The 17,582-nt window shown below is 49.7% G+C and overlaps 8 protein-coding genes across 8 annotated transcripts; 5 read left to right on the top strand and 3 right to left on the bottom strand.

The window, feature by feature from the left end:
• Positions 1-806: 806 nt before the first annotated feature.
• FPRO_00237 (uncharacterized protein) lies at positions 807-1,472 on the top strand (the record flags this gene model as incomplete). The annotated part of the gene is made up of 3 exons (XM_031225614.1): positions 807-1,038; positions 1,095-1,346; positions 1,396-1,472. 3 exons carry the CDS (start codon positions 807-809, stop codon positions 1,470-1,472), a joined length of 561 nt encoding a protein of 186 aa, XP_031076233.1.
• Positions 1,473-2,779: 1,307 nt separating this feature from the next.
• FPRO_00238 (uncharacterized protein) lies at positions 2,780-3,535 on the top strand (the record flags this gene model as incomplete). Its single annotated transcript, XM_031225613.1, has 1 exon — positions 2,780-3,535. The coding sequence occupies one exon, from the start codon at positions 2,780-2,782 to the stop codon at positions 3,533-3,535; it is 756 nt and encodes a 251-aa protein (XP_031076232.1).
• A 527-nt stretch (positions 3,536-4,062) lies between these two features.
• FPRO_00239 (uncharacterized protein) lies at positions 4,063-4,388 on the top strand (the record flags this gene model as incomplete). The annotated part of the gene is made up of 2 exons (XM_031225612.1): positions 4,063-4,126; positions 4,183-4,388. The coding sequence occupies 2 exons, from the start codon at positions 4,063-4,065 to the stop codon at positions 4,386-4,388; spliced, it is 270 nt and encodes an 89-aa protein (XP_031076231.1).
• An 817-nt stretch (positions 4,389-5,205) lies between these two features.
• On the bottom strand, positions 5,206-7,168 carry FPRO_00240 (uncharacterized protein; the record flags this gene model as incomplete). Its single annotated transcript, XM_031225611.1, has 7 exons — positions 5,206-5,917; positions 5,970-6,155; positions 6,206-6,370; positions 6,418-6,611; positions 6,657-6,704; positions 6,761-6,853; positions 6,938-7,168. The coding sequence occupies 7 exons, from the start codon at positions 7,166-7,168 to the stop codon at positions 5,206-5,208; spliced, it is 1,629 nt and encodes a 542-aa protein (XP_031076230.1).
• A 1,356-nt stretch (positions 7,169-8,524) lies between these two features.
• Positions 8,525-9,765, top strand: FPRO_00241 (uncharacterized protein; the record flags this gene model as incomplete). Its single annotated transcript, XM_031225610.1, has 3 exons — positions 8,525-8,683; positions 8,737-9,469; positions 9,518-9,765. 3 exons carry the CDS (start codon positions 8,525-8,527, stop codon positions 9,763-9,765), a joined length of 1,140 nt encoding a protein of 379 aa, XP_031076229.1.
• A 288-nt stretch (positions 9,766-10,053) lies between these two features.
• FPRO_00242 (uncharacterized protein) lies at positions 10,054-12,242 on the bottom strand (the record flags this gene model as incomplete). Its single annotated transcript, XM_031225609.1, has 3 exons — positions 10,054-11,190; positions 11,244-12,065; positions 12,114-12,242. 3 exons carry the CDS (start codon positions 12,240-12,242, stop codon positions 10,054-10,056), a joined length of 2,088 nt encoding a protein of 695 aa, XP_031076228.1.
• A 599-nt stretch (positions 12,243-12,841) lies between these two features.
• FPRO_00243 (uncharacterized protein) lies at positions 12,842-13,684 on the top strand (the record flags this gene model as incomplete). Its single annotated transcript, XM_031225608.1, has 1 exon — positions 12,842-13,684. One exon carries the CDS (start codon positions 12,842-12,844, stop codon positions 13,682-13,684), a length of 843 nt encoding a protein of 280 aa, XP_031076227.1.
• Positions 13,685-14,239: 555 nt separating this feature from the next.
• On the bottom strand, positions 14,240-17,582 carry FPRO_00244 (putative ATP dependent RNA helicase; the record flags this gene model as incomplete). Its single annotated transcript, XM_031225607.1, has 2 exons — positions 14,240-14,420; positions 14,470-17,582. The coding sequence occupies 2 exons, from the start codon at positions 17,580-17,582 to the stop codon at positions 14,240-14,242; spliced, it is 3,294 nt and encodes a 1,097-aa protein (XP_031076226.1).

Raw genomic sequence — 17,582 nt, 5'->3', positions numbered from 1 at the left:
TGTGCTATTTACAGTGCAGTATGTCTTGGAGACTTACAATGGTCCGTCTCTAGACTCTTATCCAACGTGCATTAGCTCCGCTCACTAACACACCTTGATCATCGTGCTAGTTGCCCAGATCGTGGCTGTTCTCCCAGATAGGGAAATTATGCTGATTTCTGAGCTCAGCGAGGGCTTACACGATAGCTCTCCCGGGTTAATCTCTGTAGCTAGCCAGCCACGCTGAATATCAACCAAGCTAGCGAGGCATCACGATTGCGAAGAAGCTAAGGTAGGATTTCAATGATGCAAAGCTTCTCGGAAACTGCGCGATCGTTACCGTGAAAGGGAAGACATGAGTGCTCAGCCTTGGCGTGGTCCAATGGAGAGCCTCGTCCGGATGGTGATCCCCTCCACGTGCAACCTTGGGTTAGCTGTGAGACTGATACGAGGTTTTGCTTTTCTAGCTTAGACTTCACGGGTGTTAGTCTGAGCAGGCTGGTGAGTTGTCTGATGCCGTAGGATCCGACGCCATCGTCGACTTTCGCTTGGCATACCGAGTCTGGATCTGGGAAGTAGACTTTCGGAGTTGAGAGCTTCCAGTTTGCTTCTGCAAGCTAAGGTTTCTTGATCAGGATGATCATGGGATACTTTTCTGTACATCCAAGAGGCGTCCATCCTTGTCCATAAAGTCGGAGCTCCCATCGTGAGCTGAAGTGTTTCCTCACCACCCTTCTCACCCATCTCTTCAGCCTTAACTACCCAGCACCCACCCTCTTCTCTGCTCCTTCACTCTACCATCTTTCTATCCTTCTTCAGACATCAAAATGAAGTTCACCGCTGTTACACTCCTCACTCTCGCTGCGGGTGCCTTGGCGGCCCCGGTTGCTGAAGCTGCCCCCGAAGCTGAAGCTGCACCAGGATATGCTACCTACGGCGACTACAAGGGCGCAGGTGAGAACCTGAAGTCTTATCCTAGCTACGGAAGCTATGGTGCGAAGCCAAAGCCAAAGCCTAAGCCTGCTCCGGCCCCTGCTCCTAAGAAGTATACCAATTATGGTGAGAAGTCCCTTGAGCAAGCTGCAGTCCACGTTCACACACTTACACTCTTCCAGGAAGCTACGACTACAAGAAATATGGCTCCTATGGCTCTTATAAGCGTGAGGAGGTTGAAAAGCGTGAGGCTGCTCCTGAAGCTGCTCCCGAAGCTGCCCCTGAAGCTGAAGCCGCTCCTGGATATGCTACCTACGGCGACTACAAGGGCGCAGGTGAGAACCTGAAGTCTTATCCTAGCTACGGAAGCTATGGTGCGAAGCCCAAGCCTAAGCCAAAGCCCGCTCCGGCTCCTAAGAAATATACCAACTATGGTGAGTCAACTCTTTGCACACTGCAACGACACTCAACTGACACTCGCAGGATCTTACAACTACAAGAAGTACGGCTCTTACGGCGCTTACAAGCGCGCCAAGGAGTTCATCGGTTCTCTCTTCTAAGCTCAAAACAGGAATTGATATGGTGATGAAAGGGGTGTTGGAACTGGGACAGTACAGGATGGCACAACGCACATAACTGTTCTTATGAACGACTTACGATTCTCAACGAGAGAAATGTTTAATGTTTTATGTTTGGAATGAGTTTGGACTTGATGTAATGGAGTGTTTTGGGATTCAAGGTGGTGCAGGGTTTACTGTTAGATATATTCTTAGACTCTCTTTAATACTATTAGATCTTTACTCCAGCATAAAGCCTCCGCGCAAACAAACCTCTGATATCTAACTAAGAGATCTGGTGAGGTTTGTCACCCGATTTCGGTCTGGTTGGCTATTTGAGCTTGGCACTGTCGTGCAGTGGCAGCTCATCTGTCACTGACATGCAACTAACCCTACCATAACCAAATAACTCGAGACTTCAATCACAGCGGGTTTGTCTCGTTGTTTCCACAACGACCGAGCAACTCAAATTGACTTGGCCCATTTATTTCCTGCATGGTGCCGGAAGTGCTCCATCAACTGCAGGAATATCTCCTCGCCCTCTTCGAACCTCACTCCTCTCTTCAACCTCAAAACCATCCCGTCAAAAGTCTCACTACGCTCCTTCAAGAGCATCTTTTACATTAAGGCTGCATTCTATCGTCACCTCCCTCTCACAAATAAATATTCTCGCACTTATACGCGAGCTCGTTCTCGTGTCCTTGTGCCGTGTCATTCTCCGGTGTTAGTACTCGTCATTCATATTTCTGCAACAAGCGTTGCATCATCACTCGACTCTTCATCAATGTCAAGCATAAGATACATCCCGTGCTCGAATAGCCCCCAAAGTAAAGATATCGAATACGGCCGTCTATTCTCAGAGCCATTATCAAAGCCGGGCGGAACTATATCATATGAGGGCTATCTCCGCGCCTTACAACTATATGGCCGGGAGGATCAACTGATAAATAGCCATAAGGTTCACAGATACGATATGTGGCTAGCACGGTACCCCGAACTTCATCAATCATACAGGGAACAAGCTATTCGAGACGGCTATAATCCATGTGGTGGCACGTCGAACGCCTTCGCCGGCATATACTATCCAACCCCACCGCCAGGCGATTCGTCCCGACAATCTCAAGCTGATTCAGGCCTCATTTACCTCCATGCCCCCTAGCATTTCCGTCAAGCGACGTCCAATACATCTGAGCCACCATCCCCAGGGTCTGAAGCTAGCCTAGAAACCATGGTGCCCCCAAGACGCACCCCACGGAACTCAACTGGTCAGTTTGCTCCCGCCGAGGACGCAATTGCGGACTATAAAGGAAATGTACAGGCAAGGTGCCCGGAATGCGATTGGCGCTGCAGAGAATGCCCTCCTCTTGGCCGAGTTGGTCAAGAGTCTCATTACCCCCGGTGTTACCGCCGACCAACACGAAAAGGCCCGGTCTATCCTCACATCCATGGGGGACCTCAAAGGACTAACTGCCAGCCTCAACATCATCGTCGCAGACCATGCTACTGAGTCTGAGTCCCCCCAGCTTGGGTCTGCCATTCGGGCGGCTTATAACTCTGGCGGAAGCGCTACAACAGGCTCCCGATTCAACGACACCCCAATTCCTATCGACCTGACCGGGTCCCTATCTGCCCGTAAGCGAAGGGCTACTCAGTTAGTCGATCTGGAATCAGATGAAGATCTGGCACAATTCGAGGAAGCCGCCGATCGAACCCGAGACGGTATTCCGACCACCCCACGACCTTTGCCTGCGATGGGTGGGACTAAAGGACTGACTACAGGTCTAGACATGATCATAGGCGAGCAATTCCCGGAACTGGCGCCTAGCTCAATCGACTCCGTTCTTCGAGCTGCACACGCTGGCCGCAGCGGAAGCGCCTCTAACACTTCCAAGAAGTTCAACGATAAACCTATTCCGATCGACCTTACCGGGTCGTCTTCCAGCCGGAAGCGCCAGGCACCAGATCATGACTCGGACGAGGACCTCCTGGGGGCATTGAACGCCCCAACTACAACACCCACCAGCGCTCCCCCTGTCCGCCGTTGCCCGCATGGCGGGGATTCATAAGTCCTTTGTTATGTCTATTGATACTCCGTATGCCGCTTTGCATCCCTAACTCAGAATCGACAGCCATGGCATCATATGTCAGTCCCGTTACTGACATTAGCTTCTTTACCAATGAGGCAGACACTCGCCAACTCGCCAAAGATACAGTATTTACTATGAGAGGCCTTGGATGGTAGCCTACTGCCAGACTAGCTATTCGGTACCAGCGGCCTACTACACTTGCAGAGTCCTTCGCACCTGTGCAGGTTGTCCCCGACAAGCTGACCCATAGTTTTGGGTCAGCCTTGGAAGCTACTTGATATAAAGAATGGGAACGAATGGGTGCAGATTATTTCTGCAGAGGAGGCTCGCACTCTCAGATGGGAGGATTATGATGCAATTGATCAGGCCCCTCAGGTTTCCGAAGGATGAGTAGAAGGAGACTTGACTACAGGCTTAGTACTAAGGTAGATCCCCAAAGAACAGACTTTCCCAGTCATATTATAATGTTTTCTTTCTTTTCCCCTCCATCATCATCCATCATCGAGATGGCAGACAAGATGACGAGAGGCATGTGGTTCAATCCCATTATCATCGACGACGATGAGCAAGGTATGACCATTGATATCAGCAACCTCAAGCCCATTTCACTGACGGTTTAGATACAGTTGAACTCGAAGGTGATCCTCTGCCCAGCACACTTCCTCTTTCCAACACGCTTCCTCTTCCCAATGGCCCTCCAGTTACCAATGGCCCTCCAGTTACCAATGGCCCTCCCGCTGTTCCCCTGCCGAACACGACCTATTCCCGCCGTCCGGTTTGGAACAATGCGCACAAGAAACCAGCTTTGCCGGTTGCTTCAGGAATTCTATAATAATTCACCTGCAGAATTCCACCGAAAGGTGGACCGAGCATATTCTCAGTTCCTTCATAAATTCAGTACAACTCCACAGTCATACCTAAGACGAATCCCACCAGTTTTTGATAATGGGAATTGCTTCTCTGGGTTCTCCCAGGTGTATCCATCGGCTACACTCACCCAACTCATGCAAATGGTACTACACGCAGAGAAAAGACAGACCTGGGTTGTTTTCCATGTATAAAATCAACTTTTCGAATTTTTTGGGATGCTGCGCCTCGCGCGCAGCATGAAGCGTTCTACATCCTGGTCCACCATACCAGAAACGACCTGCAAGGCCTGCTCACATGTGAGACTGAGGTCTCCCACCTATGCAATTGGAGGCGCTGTATCAACCCGCAACATGTTACACTCGACTCCCATACTACGAATATATCACGGAAAGCCTGCTTCAACCAGGCAGCAGGGCATTTCAGTGCCAACATTTCGGTGAAGGAATCATGTGATATTCATGACCCGCCATGCCTGCTACAGCAGGCAACGTTACCGACCACGGCAAAAGTAATCAATGAGTGGGCTATGGCTCGAGATCTAAGTTAGCCTAAGTTTAGGCATACCTTATGATCATAGTGTCCTAGGATTTATCCATGTTTTCTAAGCTTAGGCATAATTTACCCTAAGCTTAGGATCAGACAGGCTAAGATTTAGAAGAGAAGAGAACAGAACGTGAGGATTGGATATACTCCAGTAGTTGTGATCAATCTATTGAGCTTCAATCAGAGATACCTCTTCTTGGAATCCACTCCAAGACACCACAAAAACAATGCATTGTCTAGTGAGCAAATCTAAAGTCCAAACGCTGCTGGCCCTCATCCGTTGTGTTCAGAATGTAGTCCTGCTGCTGCTCCTTTGTCAAAGCATTCCATCTCGCATCGCGGACTTTATTCCTCCAGATATAGAAAGCCTTGACGATATAAAACAAGACAATGTTGGCAGACGTGATGCCAAGGATGACCCTGTTGCCTCGCCTGTACAGAGGCTGATCGTCTTCACGGAAGATGTTGGATGCAGCAATGTTACCAGTCTGCACGAACATATTGTACAAAGCAGCACTAATAGCTCTCGTGCGTACACTATTACTGTTCTTGGCGTTCCAACCGACGAGAATAGCATGGCAGTAGGGGTAACTCAAAAGACCTGTGATGAGAGCGTATCGAACCCAGGGGGATATGTCGCCAGGAAGAACGACGAGGGCAAGAACCCATGGGAAGATCCAAATGTTGGAGAGGGACGATAGCATGCCTCGTTCTTGGACACGCTCAGAGAGCCAGGTGATGATGAGTAAGTTGACAGCGTAGAGAAATTGTGAGGGAATAGCGAGAAGATTGGCTTCGAAGACAGAAAAGCCAATTTGACGCAGGATGAAAGAGAGATATGTGTTGAAGGGCGCCGGAGGGATGTACACCATGAGACCGATGATGTAGAGCGGCCACTGCTCCCAGTCCTTGACGGCTTTCCAGAGCTTGGGAAGATTGACAGCCTCTCTGAGAAAGGTGTTAGTCCGTACGCATAGTTGGTATTTCTGGGGCAGCATACCTGTTGTTCATATCACCCTTACTAGGATCATCGCGAAGAAGTCGGTTCACCATGATGTACTCTTCGCGTTCATTGAACCAACCATTCTTGCCACGGAACCAGCTCTTTGTTTGGCAGGGACCAGGAGGCATGAGGACCCAAGAGAAGAGACCGATGATGAAAGTGCCAATAGCTTCAAGGAGGAATCTAGAGCCCTGTAAGTTTGAGGTTCCAAAATTGGTAAAGACGGTACTTACAGCCATCGCCAACCTCCCCAGCCCAAAACACCACGCATCTGAAGGATACCAGCTGCGAGAAGAGATCCCAGGATGTTACTGGTGCTCAGGGCAGTCCAGAAGAAAGCCAGCCTGATTGGTAGCTCATTGGACTTGTAGAAGTAAGTGAGCCAAAGGACAATATCACTATTCCTGTCAGTTGTTACTCTCGTTTCAAGATGTGAATGACCTACGGGATGAATCCACCCATCAAAAGACCCAGAAGAGCCTTGATAGCAAAATAAGCACCCCTGCTATGCAGCGCAGCTTGGGAACCCGCAACGAGTGACCAACTGCAAATGAGGAACGGGATCCATCGATCTGCACCAAGCTTCTTGCTAATCAAGCCACTGGGGAGCTCAGCAGAAAGGAAAGACACAAGGAAGATCTAAATGGTCAGTTCAAGTACCGAGCTGAGCAGGGGTAGACCTACAGTTTGGCCGTAGTTGAAGTCATTAGTGTTCATACCTACTTCGGGCAACTAAAGGAAGCTATTAGTCAAACTTTCACTCCAGATGCATCGGAGAATTAACTTACCATGTTGTCGGAAATAGCACGGTTGATGTTTCGTCGGTGGAAGTCCAGGGAGAGGAACATGACCCATGCCCAGAGACAAATGCGGAAGTCGATCTAGAGACAAGCTCATGTTAGTCAACTGACCTCCAGACAGCCATATAATGGTTTCAGTATAAGTCCTGTGGTAGAGCAAAGTACCTTTCTAACCAGCTTCTTCTCTTCCTGAGCAGTCCAAGTGAAGCTTGGATCGAACCGATGTCGATTCTCATATTGAGCATTCTCATACACCTTCCTCCAACGATCCGCAACCTCTGGATCCGAGAAAGGATGCTCGATTGACGAATTGGCGGTCTCATCACCGCTGTCAAAACGACGGTCCTCGGAGTCAGTCTTGCCGATGACCCCTTTGGAGTCCTCAACGGCAGCCATTTTAGATCTTAGTGAGGGACAATAGTGACAGCTGAGAGCAAGTAAGTCCTCGGAGAAAGAGAACAAGAGGGAGGGCCGCGGAGATGTCGAACATGATGTGATGTTGTGTGGTGCAGGGCTGGACTTATAAAGGCTGGCAGTTCCCCTACCAAGACTAATTCCTTTAAGCTATTGATCTAAAATTTACAGTATTTGCCCCCATGCTTCTTGGGATGCCTCTATGAGAAGACACGGGGGTTATCAATGTCGCGATGGACTACGCAAATCACCTCAGGGCTCGGCGAACGAGTGTTTTCTGGGCATGACCCAGCCGATTCAGGGTTAATCGACGCCTCCAGGTCAACTACGACGCTGGGATACTGAACCAACATGGACAATCGATCAAGCTACAACAGCTTCTGTTAAACCTGGGGGTTCGATCTAGACCATTAGCCACTGCCAAGGAACCAATAAAAACCTCTCGATAAGTCAAGAGATTTAAGCTTACAATTGGTACGAGAGATGGGGTGCTCTGGAACTAGCCATGGTCGAGTTCGGAGGTTTGTCCTATCTCATGAGAATAGAGGCATGACGTGCTTGCGATAGGGACCAATCGCTGAGGGATCCGACCGAGACGCCGTGAAATGGGAATAATTACGCTTCTTATGGAGAAATCTTCGGACTTGGCGTTGTTCGGCAGTTGGAAGCGTTACGGGGCATTTGGGTGATGGCTGAAGTCGAGTTACTGGGGTCGACTATTAGATGTACATTTCCCGACAATAGATATATTTAAGACAACTGCAACTCTCAAATTTTGAGCCACAAAGACTTACAATACCTACAAAACCCATTCTATAGACATCTTGTACTTCTAAAGAGTTATGGCCGATAACCGAGACATCGACTCTCCCTCTCGATAACCCCGACTGATAGGCATATTGCGTGACCCATCCCCAGGAATTGCGCCAACTCACCACCACCCTCGAGGCCTCAACCACGAGATCCGACATTGCGCAATACCATGCTATAACGCCGTGATAAATACTCTCGGATCGCCAAGTTACTCTACATTGCAATGTTACACTCTCCGTCCCTCTCGGCCTTTGCGTGATTTGATTCGCGTCTTGTTGATCAACGCAATAGATGCGATGCTTGCGCGATGTCTTTGGATGATGACAATGGTTGACAATTACAGTTCGTCATTGCGAGTTCTCTATTGCGGATGCATACTTCCCCGCGCTGAGAGTATGATGGGAATGGGATTTGTCAGATGAGGAGTGTGTGGTATATAAAGGTCGTAGAGGTCCAGGTGAACTACACATTTGACGTTAATCCCGTATCAAAGACTTATACAATATTTGATAATACTCACTCAAGATGGCTCCCTCAGCTGTTGAGACTCAGGCTCCTACAGTCGATGCACAGAAAGTAAAGCTATACCCCGGCCACGTCGAGGGCGTTTACAAAGAGTTATCCCCCGTCGCCTACCGTCGTGAAGCCGAAGAGAAGGGCATTGACGGCCACGCTGCCGCAAAGGTATATCACTTCCTCTCTCACATGCACTCATTACACTAACACCAGTATCTCAGTACCCAAACTATCTCCCAACATGGAACAAAGACCAAGTCTACCCTCCCCTCGAGCCTTTCGAGCACTACGAGCACGGCAAAGACGCAGACCCAACATTCCCCAACCTCCTCAAACCCACCACAAAGATCTCCCATCTCACACCCACAATCGGCACTGAGATCGAGGGCGTCCAACTGAGCAGTCTCTCCGACGCCGGCAAAGACGAACTAGCCCGCTACGTCGCCGAGCGCAAAGTCGTCGCCTTCCGCAACCAAGACTTCGCCGACCTCCCCATCTCCGAAGCTCTCAAGTTCGGCGGCTACTTCGGCCGTCATCACATACACCCCACGTCTGGTTCGCCAGAGGGCCATCCCGAGATCCATCTCGTGCATAGAAGTGCGGGTGATAAGTCGTACGAGGAGTTCTTCAAGACGCGTGTCAGCTCTGTGGCGTGGCATTCTGATATTACGTATGAGCAGCAGCCGCCGGGAACGACGTTTCTTTATGTCCTTGATAACCCTGATACTGGCGGTGATACCCTCTTTGCGAATACTGTTGAGGCTTATAATAGATTGTCGCCGACGTTTCAGAAGTTGCTGCACGGACTTAAGGCGACGCATTCTGGGATCGAGCAGGTTAATGCTAGTGTGAAGAAGGGGAGTATCAAGAGACGTGAACCCGTTGTCAATGAGCATCCTATTGTGCGAACACACCCTGTTACCGGGGAGAAGTCGCTCTTTGTCAACCCTCAGTGTAAGTTACCTTGCGCACGACTTGGAGAAACAAGCTAATTGTTACAAGTCACACGAAGCATTGTCGGCCTCAAGAAGGAAGAGTCCGATGCCATTCTCAACTTCTTGTATGAGCACATCGCATGGGGTGCTGACTTCCATGCTCGTGTGAGATGGCAGGAAAAGACTGTTGTCGTCTGGGATAACAGATCGGTTCAGCATACTGCCATTGTTGACTGGCAGTCTGGTCAGCGACGACATCTTGCTCGCATCACACCACAGGCTGAGAGGCCATATGAGACCCCTTTTGAGGGTTAGATCTAAGATCAGATAACAGAGAAATAGTATATAGGACAGTGTTGAGAATTCACACATCCCTGAAGCGGAACCAAGAATACAAGTCATACTGCATATCGAATCATGCTCATTATGATGTGTCACACAAGCAACTTTGCGTGTCAATAGTTTCATTGATATCTCGACATGCCTCATCTGGTATCTTATCCCAACCAGCCACCGTGTTCATAAAATACTTCGTTTCTCATCCAACGCCGCACATGATATTCCCAAGCAACATAAACCGCCCTCTCTATCTATGCATAAAGCTCAATTCATAGTACTCCAAACCTGATGCCCAAGCATTGTCGTCAATAGCGCAATCCCGTACTTTCCAGCGCCTTCGTTCTCCTGAAAAACCTCCAGTGCAAGCCAGCAAACCGCTGCCAGCTCGACTACATTCAGCGCAGAACTGATGTATGTCGCTGTCGTAGGGAGCCTTGTTTGCCGGCTTGTTTCGCCTGTCTCTCGCAACGCAATGATACCAACTGCAGATAACAATGCAAGCTGGACCTCTCGTCCAAAAGGCATAGAAACTGCTACGGTGAGACCCCAGAAAACGAGCATCACGGCCAGAGCGGTGAATTCAACACCAAGGTTGTCGAACTGAGGTGTACCAGGAGACACACGAGTGTCTGAGCCCCTTCTATGTGTGGAGACTCCTGAATGTTCATCTGGATAACTTTGTTCCTTTCCCAAAGTAAAGCTCTGACTCAAGAGGTCAGCCAGCCCATTAGCCTCGTCATTGCTGCGTTCAGGAGCAAAGAAACTGGGCGGCTTGAACGAAACTTCACGTCCGTCATCTTCATTCTCGTCCTTCTTCTTAGCCGCGCCTCGGAAGAAAATACTCTCCTGCTGTGCCGGCTTGGTTCTGATAATCGGCGCGTTAGGAGGGTTTCGTATACGCTGGGATGGGTTCGTCGGCGCAGGAGGGACCTTGTACCAGAAAGGGCTTGTTTCAGCGCTCACGGGTGCCTCTCCAAAGGATTTCCGGGGTCCATTAGAGGAGGGCGTGTTTTGGAAAGCTCGGTATGGTGACTGAGATTGAGTCTGAGATTCGGTTGGTGTCCAATCCATCTCGTCCGAATATCCAACATCTTGTGTCTTTCGAGGTGTGATGTTTAGAGCGTTGAATTGGGTACGAGTGCTTCCTGGGGCCCTATAGGAATTGCCTGGGGGGAGTGGTTGTGGTGAAAATGTCCTAATAGGTGACGGATTGAACCGATCCGGCTGAGGTGTTGCTGTAGGAGAGTCTAAGGCTTCATTCAACAGTTCTGAGAAGGTTTTTGGTTCCTCTCTCTTCTCTCGAGTAATCCTAGGTTGCTTCGGTGGCGAAAACGTTGTGGTTGAGGTGCCAAACAGGGGTGTGGTATCGACTTTGATAGACCTTTTTGCGGCAGAATATATCTAAACAGATTAGTACAGCTTCGTAGAGGCGCGGCTTCTCCGCCAAAACTTACCATGACCATAACAACTGACATAACCAAGTGCGCGCTAAGTTTGGTGTTCCGCGATTGAGCCTGTCCTCCATCCATCTCCAACACGCGGCGGAATAGGATGCGGAAGAAGACAATCAACCCCTGAAAAGCATACCATTGTGTAAAGCCCAGGAGGTGTCTTGTGAAGCCTCGGCTGACTTGTACGAACTGAGGATTCCACCACGCGGATAGTATACTCGCAACAACGGCGCTGTTGATGAGAGTATCCGCTGGAGGAAGAAGTGCCACAGCCAAGCCCAGACCCTTCACAGCCAGCGTCGACCAGCTCCTATCGTCCGGGTCGTACATTCCCACATCTTGGTGTTCCAACGCAAGAGTAATTGCTCTCAGATGCCACAGCATCTGCATCACCAATCCTCCCCACCATAACCCCTTGCCTAGGCTATCAACCCAATCCAGAGCGCCCTTCTTTTCAGGTGAAATCTTTCTCCCTCTGCTCTTTTCCATCATCCTTCGAAGATGATCCGTCTTGGCCGTATATCCCGCCCGTCGAATCTGACCATCAACTCTCTCGGCGCATTCGTCACAAACTTGGGGATATCGTTCCTCCAACCCCTTTCGGAATCTGTAGTAATTTCGCTCGAGCTCGGGATAATCGGGGTGGTTCGTATCGTCAGGTAGATACTGCGCCAGAGATGACGTAAATAGTCGCTGATTCTTCAGGCATGTTGCGCAAAAGATGCTATCTTTTAGTGAGGCTGGAGGTGAATGTCGAGGAACAGCGTATTGGGTTGCAGGAGCTTCACGTTCGGTGGCTACTGGAGGATCCGTAATCTCTCCATTCTATTCGCAATTAGCGACTGCGTCACAATACCGAAAGGGCGTTCATACTTCATCGAGGTAGTTTGTCGCATCGCATGATAGGCATAGAAACTGGCGTGTGATGCCGTCATATTTTGTATTGGACCTCTTCCCGCAATAAAAGCAGGTTAGATGTCTGGTCCCTCGCAGGCGTGGCATAATGTCAAAACCATTGCCGTACCAAAGGGACAAAGATATGAAAAATTACGGTGATGTAAAAAAGGGTTCCAACGAGCGTGTTGTTGATCGTCGTAAAAAACAAATCAAGGATGATGACGGTTGTTTGGGATGGTTTCTGCCGGGCGGTCAGGGGACTTTTTAGAGGCCCAGGAACCCTTGTAGCGGGGCCGCAGTTACACACCCCTGTCCTGAGGTGTAACAAGAGCTGCTGGCTTAGTACTCTACAAGACCCAATACCTAGGTTCTTCAATGGGGGGTTCTATAATGAGAATTGAGGTTAATGGGATGAATCTACTCTTCTAGCAATATTCTTTCTCAATCTCTAAAGGTCTCCAAATATGATGCTGTAAGGACAAGAAAGACCCAAGCTTCAGTGGCTTCTCAGCCCTGTAAAGCATCCTTCTAGAAGGTCCGCAAGTGGAGGTCACGTCACCAATATCACCCAGCTTCACTTAGCTTCAGCTTTATTTGCTACATATTACACACATTGCAGCATCTCACAACTTCACTCCCATACTCACTCTGCCATTAATACTATCTTCCAATCTCATCACCAACTCCCAAACAATGCCATCATCATGACCACTCAAGCCTCATCGTCACACCCTCTCCCTCCTCCCCTCCATCTCACAATCCGCTTCACAACAGCCCAACCAGATCTCGAACTCGACATCCCCTCACCCCAAACAACAACCGTCTTCGCTCTAAAACACCTCCTCCGCACGCGACTGTCATCCAAAAGTCGACTACGCCTCATTCACCAAGGCCATATCCTCCCCGATGCGTCAGCGCTGAGCTCGGTCCTCAAACCACATCCTGCGCCGCCGCCTACCAATGATGATCCGAAGGGGAAGGGCAAGGCTGTCGAGGGTGCGAATGTGTCGCGGGTCTATGTTAATTGCTCCATTGGTGATGAGTTGTCGAGTGAGGAGTTGAAGAAGGAGGAGGAGGAGGCGCTTAAGCCACCGAAAGAAGCGACTGGTGATGGTTCGAAACCTGCGACTTCAACGAGGCCGCGACCACGGGGATTCGATCGATTGCTGCAGTCTGGATTTTCGCCTTCAGAAATCGCAACTTTGAGAACACAGTTCACATCAATTCATACATCACGCTTCACACCAGACGCTATGCCATCGCCTGACACCCTCCGCAACATGGAAGACGCATGGATCGACAACAACGCTGAAGGTATCCCCTCCGGATCCAATCCACTCGATGACGAAAACTCCGGCATGGCTTCTGTACTAGAAATACTAATCAAAGCCATGATGGTCGGATTCTTCTTCCCACTTGGAAGTCTAGCATGGCTGATGCGCCAGGAGGGTATCTGGAGTAAGAGATGGCAGATATTCGTTGGCTTTGGTGTTGTCTTTAGTCTTTTTATTGGGTTTATCATGGAGCTGTCAGGAGACCGGCCTTAGTAGAGCCTTGAAGCGCACCAGATGGTGCTCAGTGCTTCAACGGCGGTATTATGTTTGGCTTGGGGGTATCGAGTGTTCAGGCGTTGATCTTGGACGTTGTCATGCCAAAGCATGGGTTACAGCGGTTGGGTGGCGTTATGGCTTTACACGCATTCTATATGCTGCTCTCCAGGGCAGGAGAAACAGACAGAATATACCACAGCGATTAAATCACGCGTCTCAGTACATCAGTCCCAAGCCTTCATCAATTCTGGATAGCTTTTATAAAGTCTTGCAAGTTCCATGATTCCTTTTAAACTCAGCCGAAGCTAGAGTAGGTATGCAGAGCAGCAAGCGTTGCAATTTCTGTATGTAAATCTCCATGCTGATTCCTCGTAGCCTCCAAGTTGCTCTATTAATTTAGATATCACTTTGACCAAGGTTCGCATAGGTTTATTCCTAATCCCTCGAGCTCAAGGTATACTACAACTCTTTTTTCCACCCCGACACGCCAGACTCCCAAGCCGGTGAAAAATATTGAAAAAAAAGAACACATTACATGATATTTTCCCCATTTTATAGGTACAAGCTCTGCGCGGCCACAATATCTCTACGGATCTTGGATAAACTGTCCTCGAACTTCTTCGTTAGATCGTCGTTGCCCATAACCTTGGCGGCCTGGCCCATCTGGCGAAGCAGCTCTTCCAGACGACGGAAGAGACGGATCAGAGAGCCTTCGTAGACCTTTGTCATTTTGCTGGAGTGTGTTAGTAACTCTGCTGTAGCGGAATAAAAGGACGACTTACCAAATCTCAATGAAAGGACGTCCTTGGGCCCATGCGTAGACCGTCTCCATCAGCTGCCACTTGAGCTTCTGGATATATTCCTCCTCATTGACCTCAAGCTTGCATTCCTGGCTGACCTTGGCAATGATGCGAGCCTTTGCCTGAATCTCACGATAAGGTTTCGATAACTCTTCCTTGAGCTGGGTTGTCTCAATCTTCTCATCGAAGATAAAGCAACTCATGACGGCAGCACACATCTCAGGAGTAAGCTCGTTGAAGAATCGGTCGAAGAGCAATTCGGAGAGAAGCAGCTCGTGGCCTTCGGTGGATGAAATCTCACAGGCGACGCGAGCCTTTAGCTGGACAACTTCGGAATCGTTAATAAAGCCGAGACGTCGCAGCACACGCTTGCGAGACTTGAGTTCGTCCATCTGGGCAATACTGTACGCCTTGGCGATGGACTTCTTGGTCTCCTTGACCTTCTCGGTGAGCTTAACCTTGGCGTGGTACTGGTCCCAAAGAGCAGGAAGAAGGGGCGATAGGTGAAGAGGATTAGCCAGAAGTCGGGACTCGAGGACTTCGATCTTGCGAAGAAGCTTCTTGAACGATTCATCGGTGATTTCCATGTTCTCGATGGGGTCCAGAACAGGCAGACCATCGGGGAAGCGGCGCTTGACCTCCATCAAAGACTTTGTGAGCGTCTCCCTTTCTGACTCAGACTTGAGGCCATCCTTAGGTAGGAAAAGTCGAATCTGACTAATAGCCTTGATGCAAGTTAGAAGACAAGGGACAATAGCAAACTTGACGTCGTCGTCGTTGTCGTCGCCGAAAGGTTTGAGGCCAACGGGCATAGGGGCATCTTCGACGGGTTGAGTGGGGTAGAAATCCGCACTGGATCGGGAGATGGGAAGAAGCACGTCAATGACATAGGATTCCTGGGGGGCATATTCGGGTTCACCCATCTTGGGCGCGCGGCGAGGGGTCTGGTTGACGATAACGCCCCAGCCAAAGTCGGTTCCGGTTCCAGCAATAGTCTCGTTCTCGTCCTTGGGGTTGTAAATCTGCACCAAACGGCCTGGCTGGAGGTAAGAAATACTGTAGTTGGGGTGCTGGATAACAGTGCGCATATCCTTAGTATAAGCGCTGAGCTGCTGTCGAATCTGGTAGTAGTCCTTGACCGTGGACTCGTCGGCGATGCTGGTGTTGTCGCGCTCCTGTTGTAATGACATCAACTCCTTCTCCAAAGAGGGGACGCTAGCTGCGTTCTGGAATTGATGGAAGCATCGCTCCAGCATAAATTCGGGAGAGATAGCCTCGATACGTAGCAAGTTGAGAATCATGTTGTAGCCGAGGTAGAACGCTGAGTTGAGTCGATCTTGGTGGCCAGTGACAATCTCCTTGGCGGTGTCGGGTTCAAGCTTGTCGTCAATCATCATGATAACAATACCGCGAGCATCGAGACCACGACGACCAGCACGTCCAGCCATCTGGATGTACTCGGATGAAGTGAGAGGGCGTCTCTTGACACCATCCCACTTGGTCACTTGGGTGAAAACAACAGTCTTGGCAGGCATGTTGAGACCGATGGAAAAGGTCTCGGTCGCGAAAAGAACCTTGATGAGAGACTCCTGGAAGAGAATCTCGATAGTCTCCTTGAGGATGGGTAGCAGACCAGAGTGATGGACACCGATACCTCGCTCCAGAAGAGGTAGCAAGTTGATAATCTGGGGAAGCTCTCGATCTCCCTCTGACAAACTCTCAATAGCGCTGTTGAAAACCTTGCGGACCATGGCCTTCTCGGAATCGTCGTTGAAGCTGAGTGACGAAATGTTCATGGCCAGGTTCTCACACTCTCGCTTGCTAAAGTTGAAAACAATAACGGGGTTGAACTTCTTCTTGATGGTCATTCGAATAATCTTGGAGATATCCGAGCCACTGTCAGCGCCACCCTTGTTGGTCTTCTTGTTCTTGCCCTTTCCTTTCTGACGAGCATTAGGATCATTGGGGTCAGCGCCCTTCTTTTCCTCAACCTCTTGCATGACCTTATTGAAATTCTGCTCGTTGAAGTTGCTCTTCTCATCAACGATGAGACGAGCGCCGGTACCACCACAGGGGAAGAAGTAGTTCTGTAGAGGAGTAGGTCGGAAATCGGTATACACAACGTGACAAGCTTGATGATGGATCTTGGCAATCCATTCGGCGAATTGGAAAGCGTTGGGAATGGTGGCAGAGAGGAAGACGTATCGGACCTTGTCGGGAAGCATGATGATGGTCTCTTCCCAAACAACACCTCTTATCTTGTCTCTCATGTAATGAATCTCATCAAAGACGACCCAAGCGACTTCTCGCATAATCTCAGAACCGCGATACAACATAGATCGCAAAATCTCAGTCGTCATGACAAGACAACTTGCCGTAGGGTTGATAGTAACATCACCAGTCATGAGACCAACATCTCCAAAGATGGCTTCGAAATCTCGGTACTTTTGGTTACTTAGAGCCTTGATGGGACTTGTGTAGATTACTCTTTGGTTGCGCTTCAAACACTGTGCGACAGCATACTCAGCGACAACAGTCTTTCCGGCAGAAGTGTGCGCGGAAACAAGAACACTCTCCTCTCTCTCGATAGACGCCACGGAAAGACTCTGGAAAGGATCGAGCTTGAAGTTCCATGTTCGCGCGGGTTGCTCGGGGGCCTTGTGCTCAGAAAGGGGGACGTATTCGTAGTCTAGATCCGGAGGCAGGGCTACCTGATGCTGAATATTGTGCGACAGAACAAGCGATGAATCCTGCTCTGTGAAAGTAGCTGCGCCAGCAACTTCTCTCGACTCGGCCGTCTGGAAAGTATCTGCCATGACAGGACCAACACCGTCCTCCTTCTTCCTTCGTTTTGAGTCCTGCTGACTGGCACTCTCCGAAGACTCTTCATCGTCCGAAGAATCTCCTTCGTCTTTTGAAGACTCGGTCTTGGCGTCCATGTCAACGTCCTCAGTTTTCGCAGTATCGCCATTCTCGCCGTTTATCGCGTTTGCCTTTCTCTTTTTCGTGTCACCCTTGCGATTCGGCACATGCTCATCTTCGCTCGCGCTCGGGGCGTCCACCTTGCCCTCGAACACATCAAACATCTCATCCAT

The sequence above is a fragment of the Fusarium proliferatum genome (assembly GCF_900067095.1).
Source record: "Fusarium proliferatum ET1 genome assembly, contig: FPRO_scaffold001, whole genome shotgun sequence".
NCBI classification, from domain to species: Eukaryota; Fungi; Ascomycota; class Sordariomycetes; order Hypocreales; family Nectriaceae; genus Fusarium; species Fusarium proliferatum.
The sequence above is the reverse complement of the archived record's forward strand: the minus strand, read 5'-3'. Positions and strand labels throughout refer to the sequence as shown.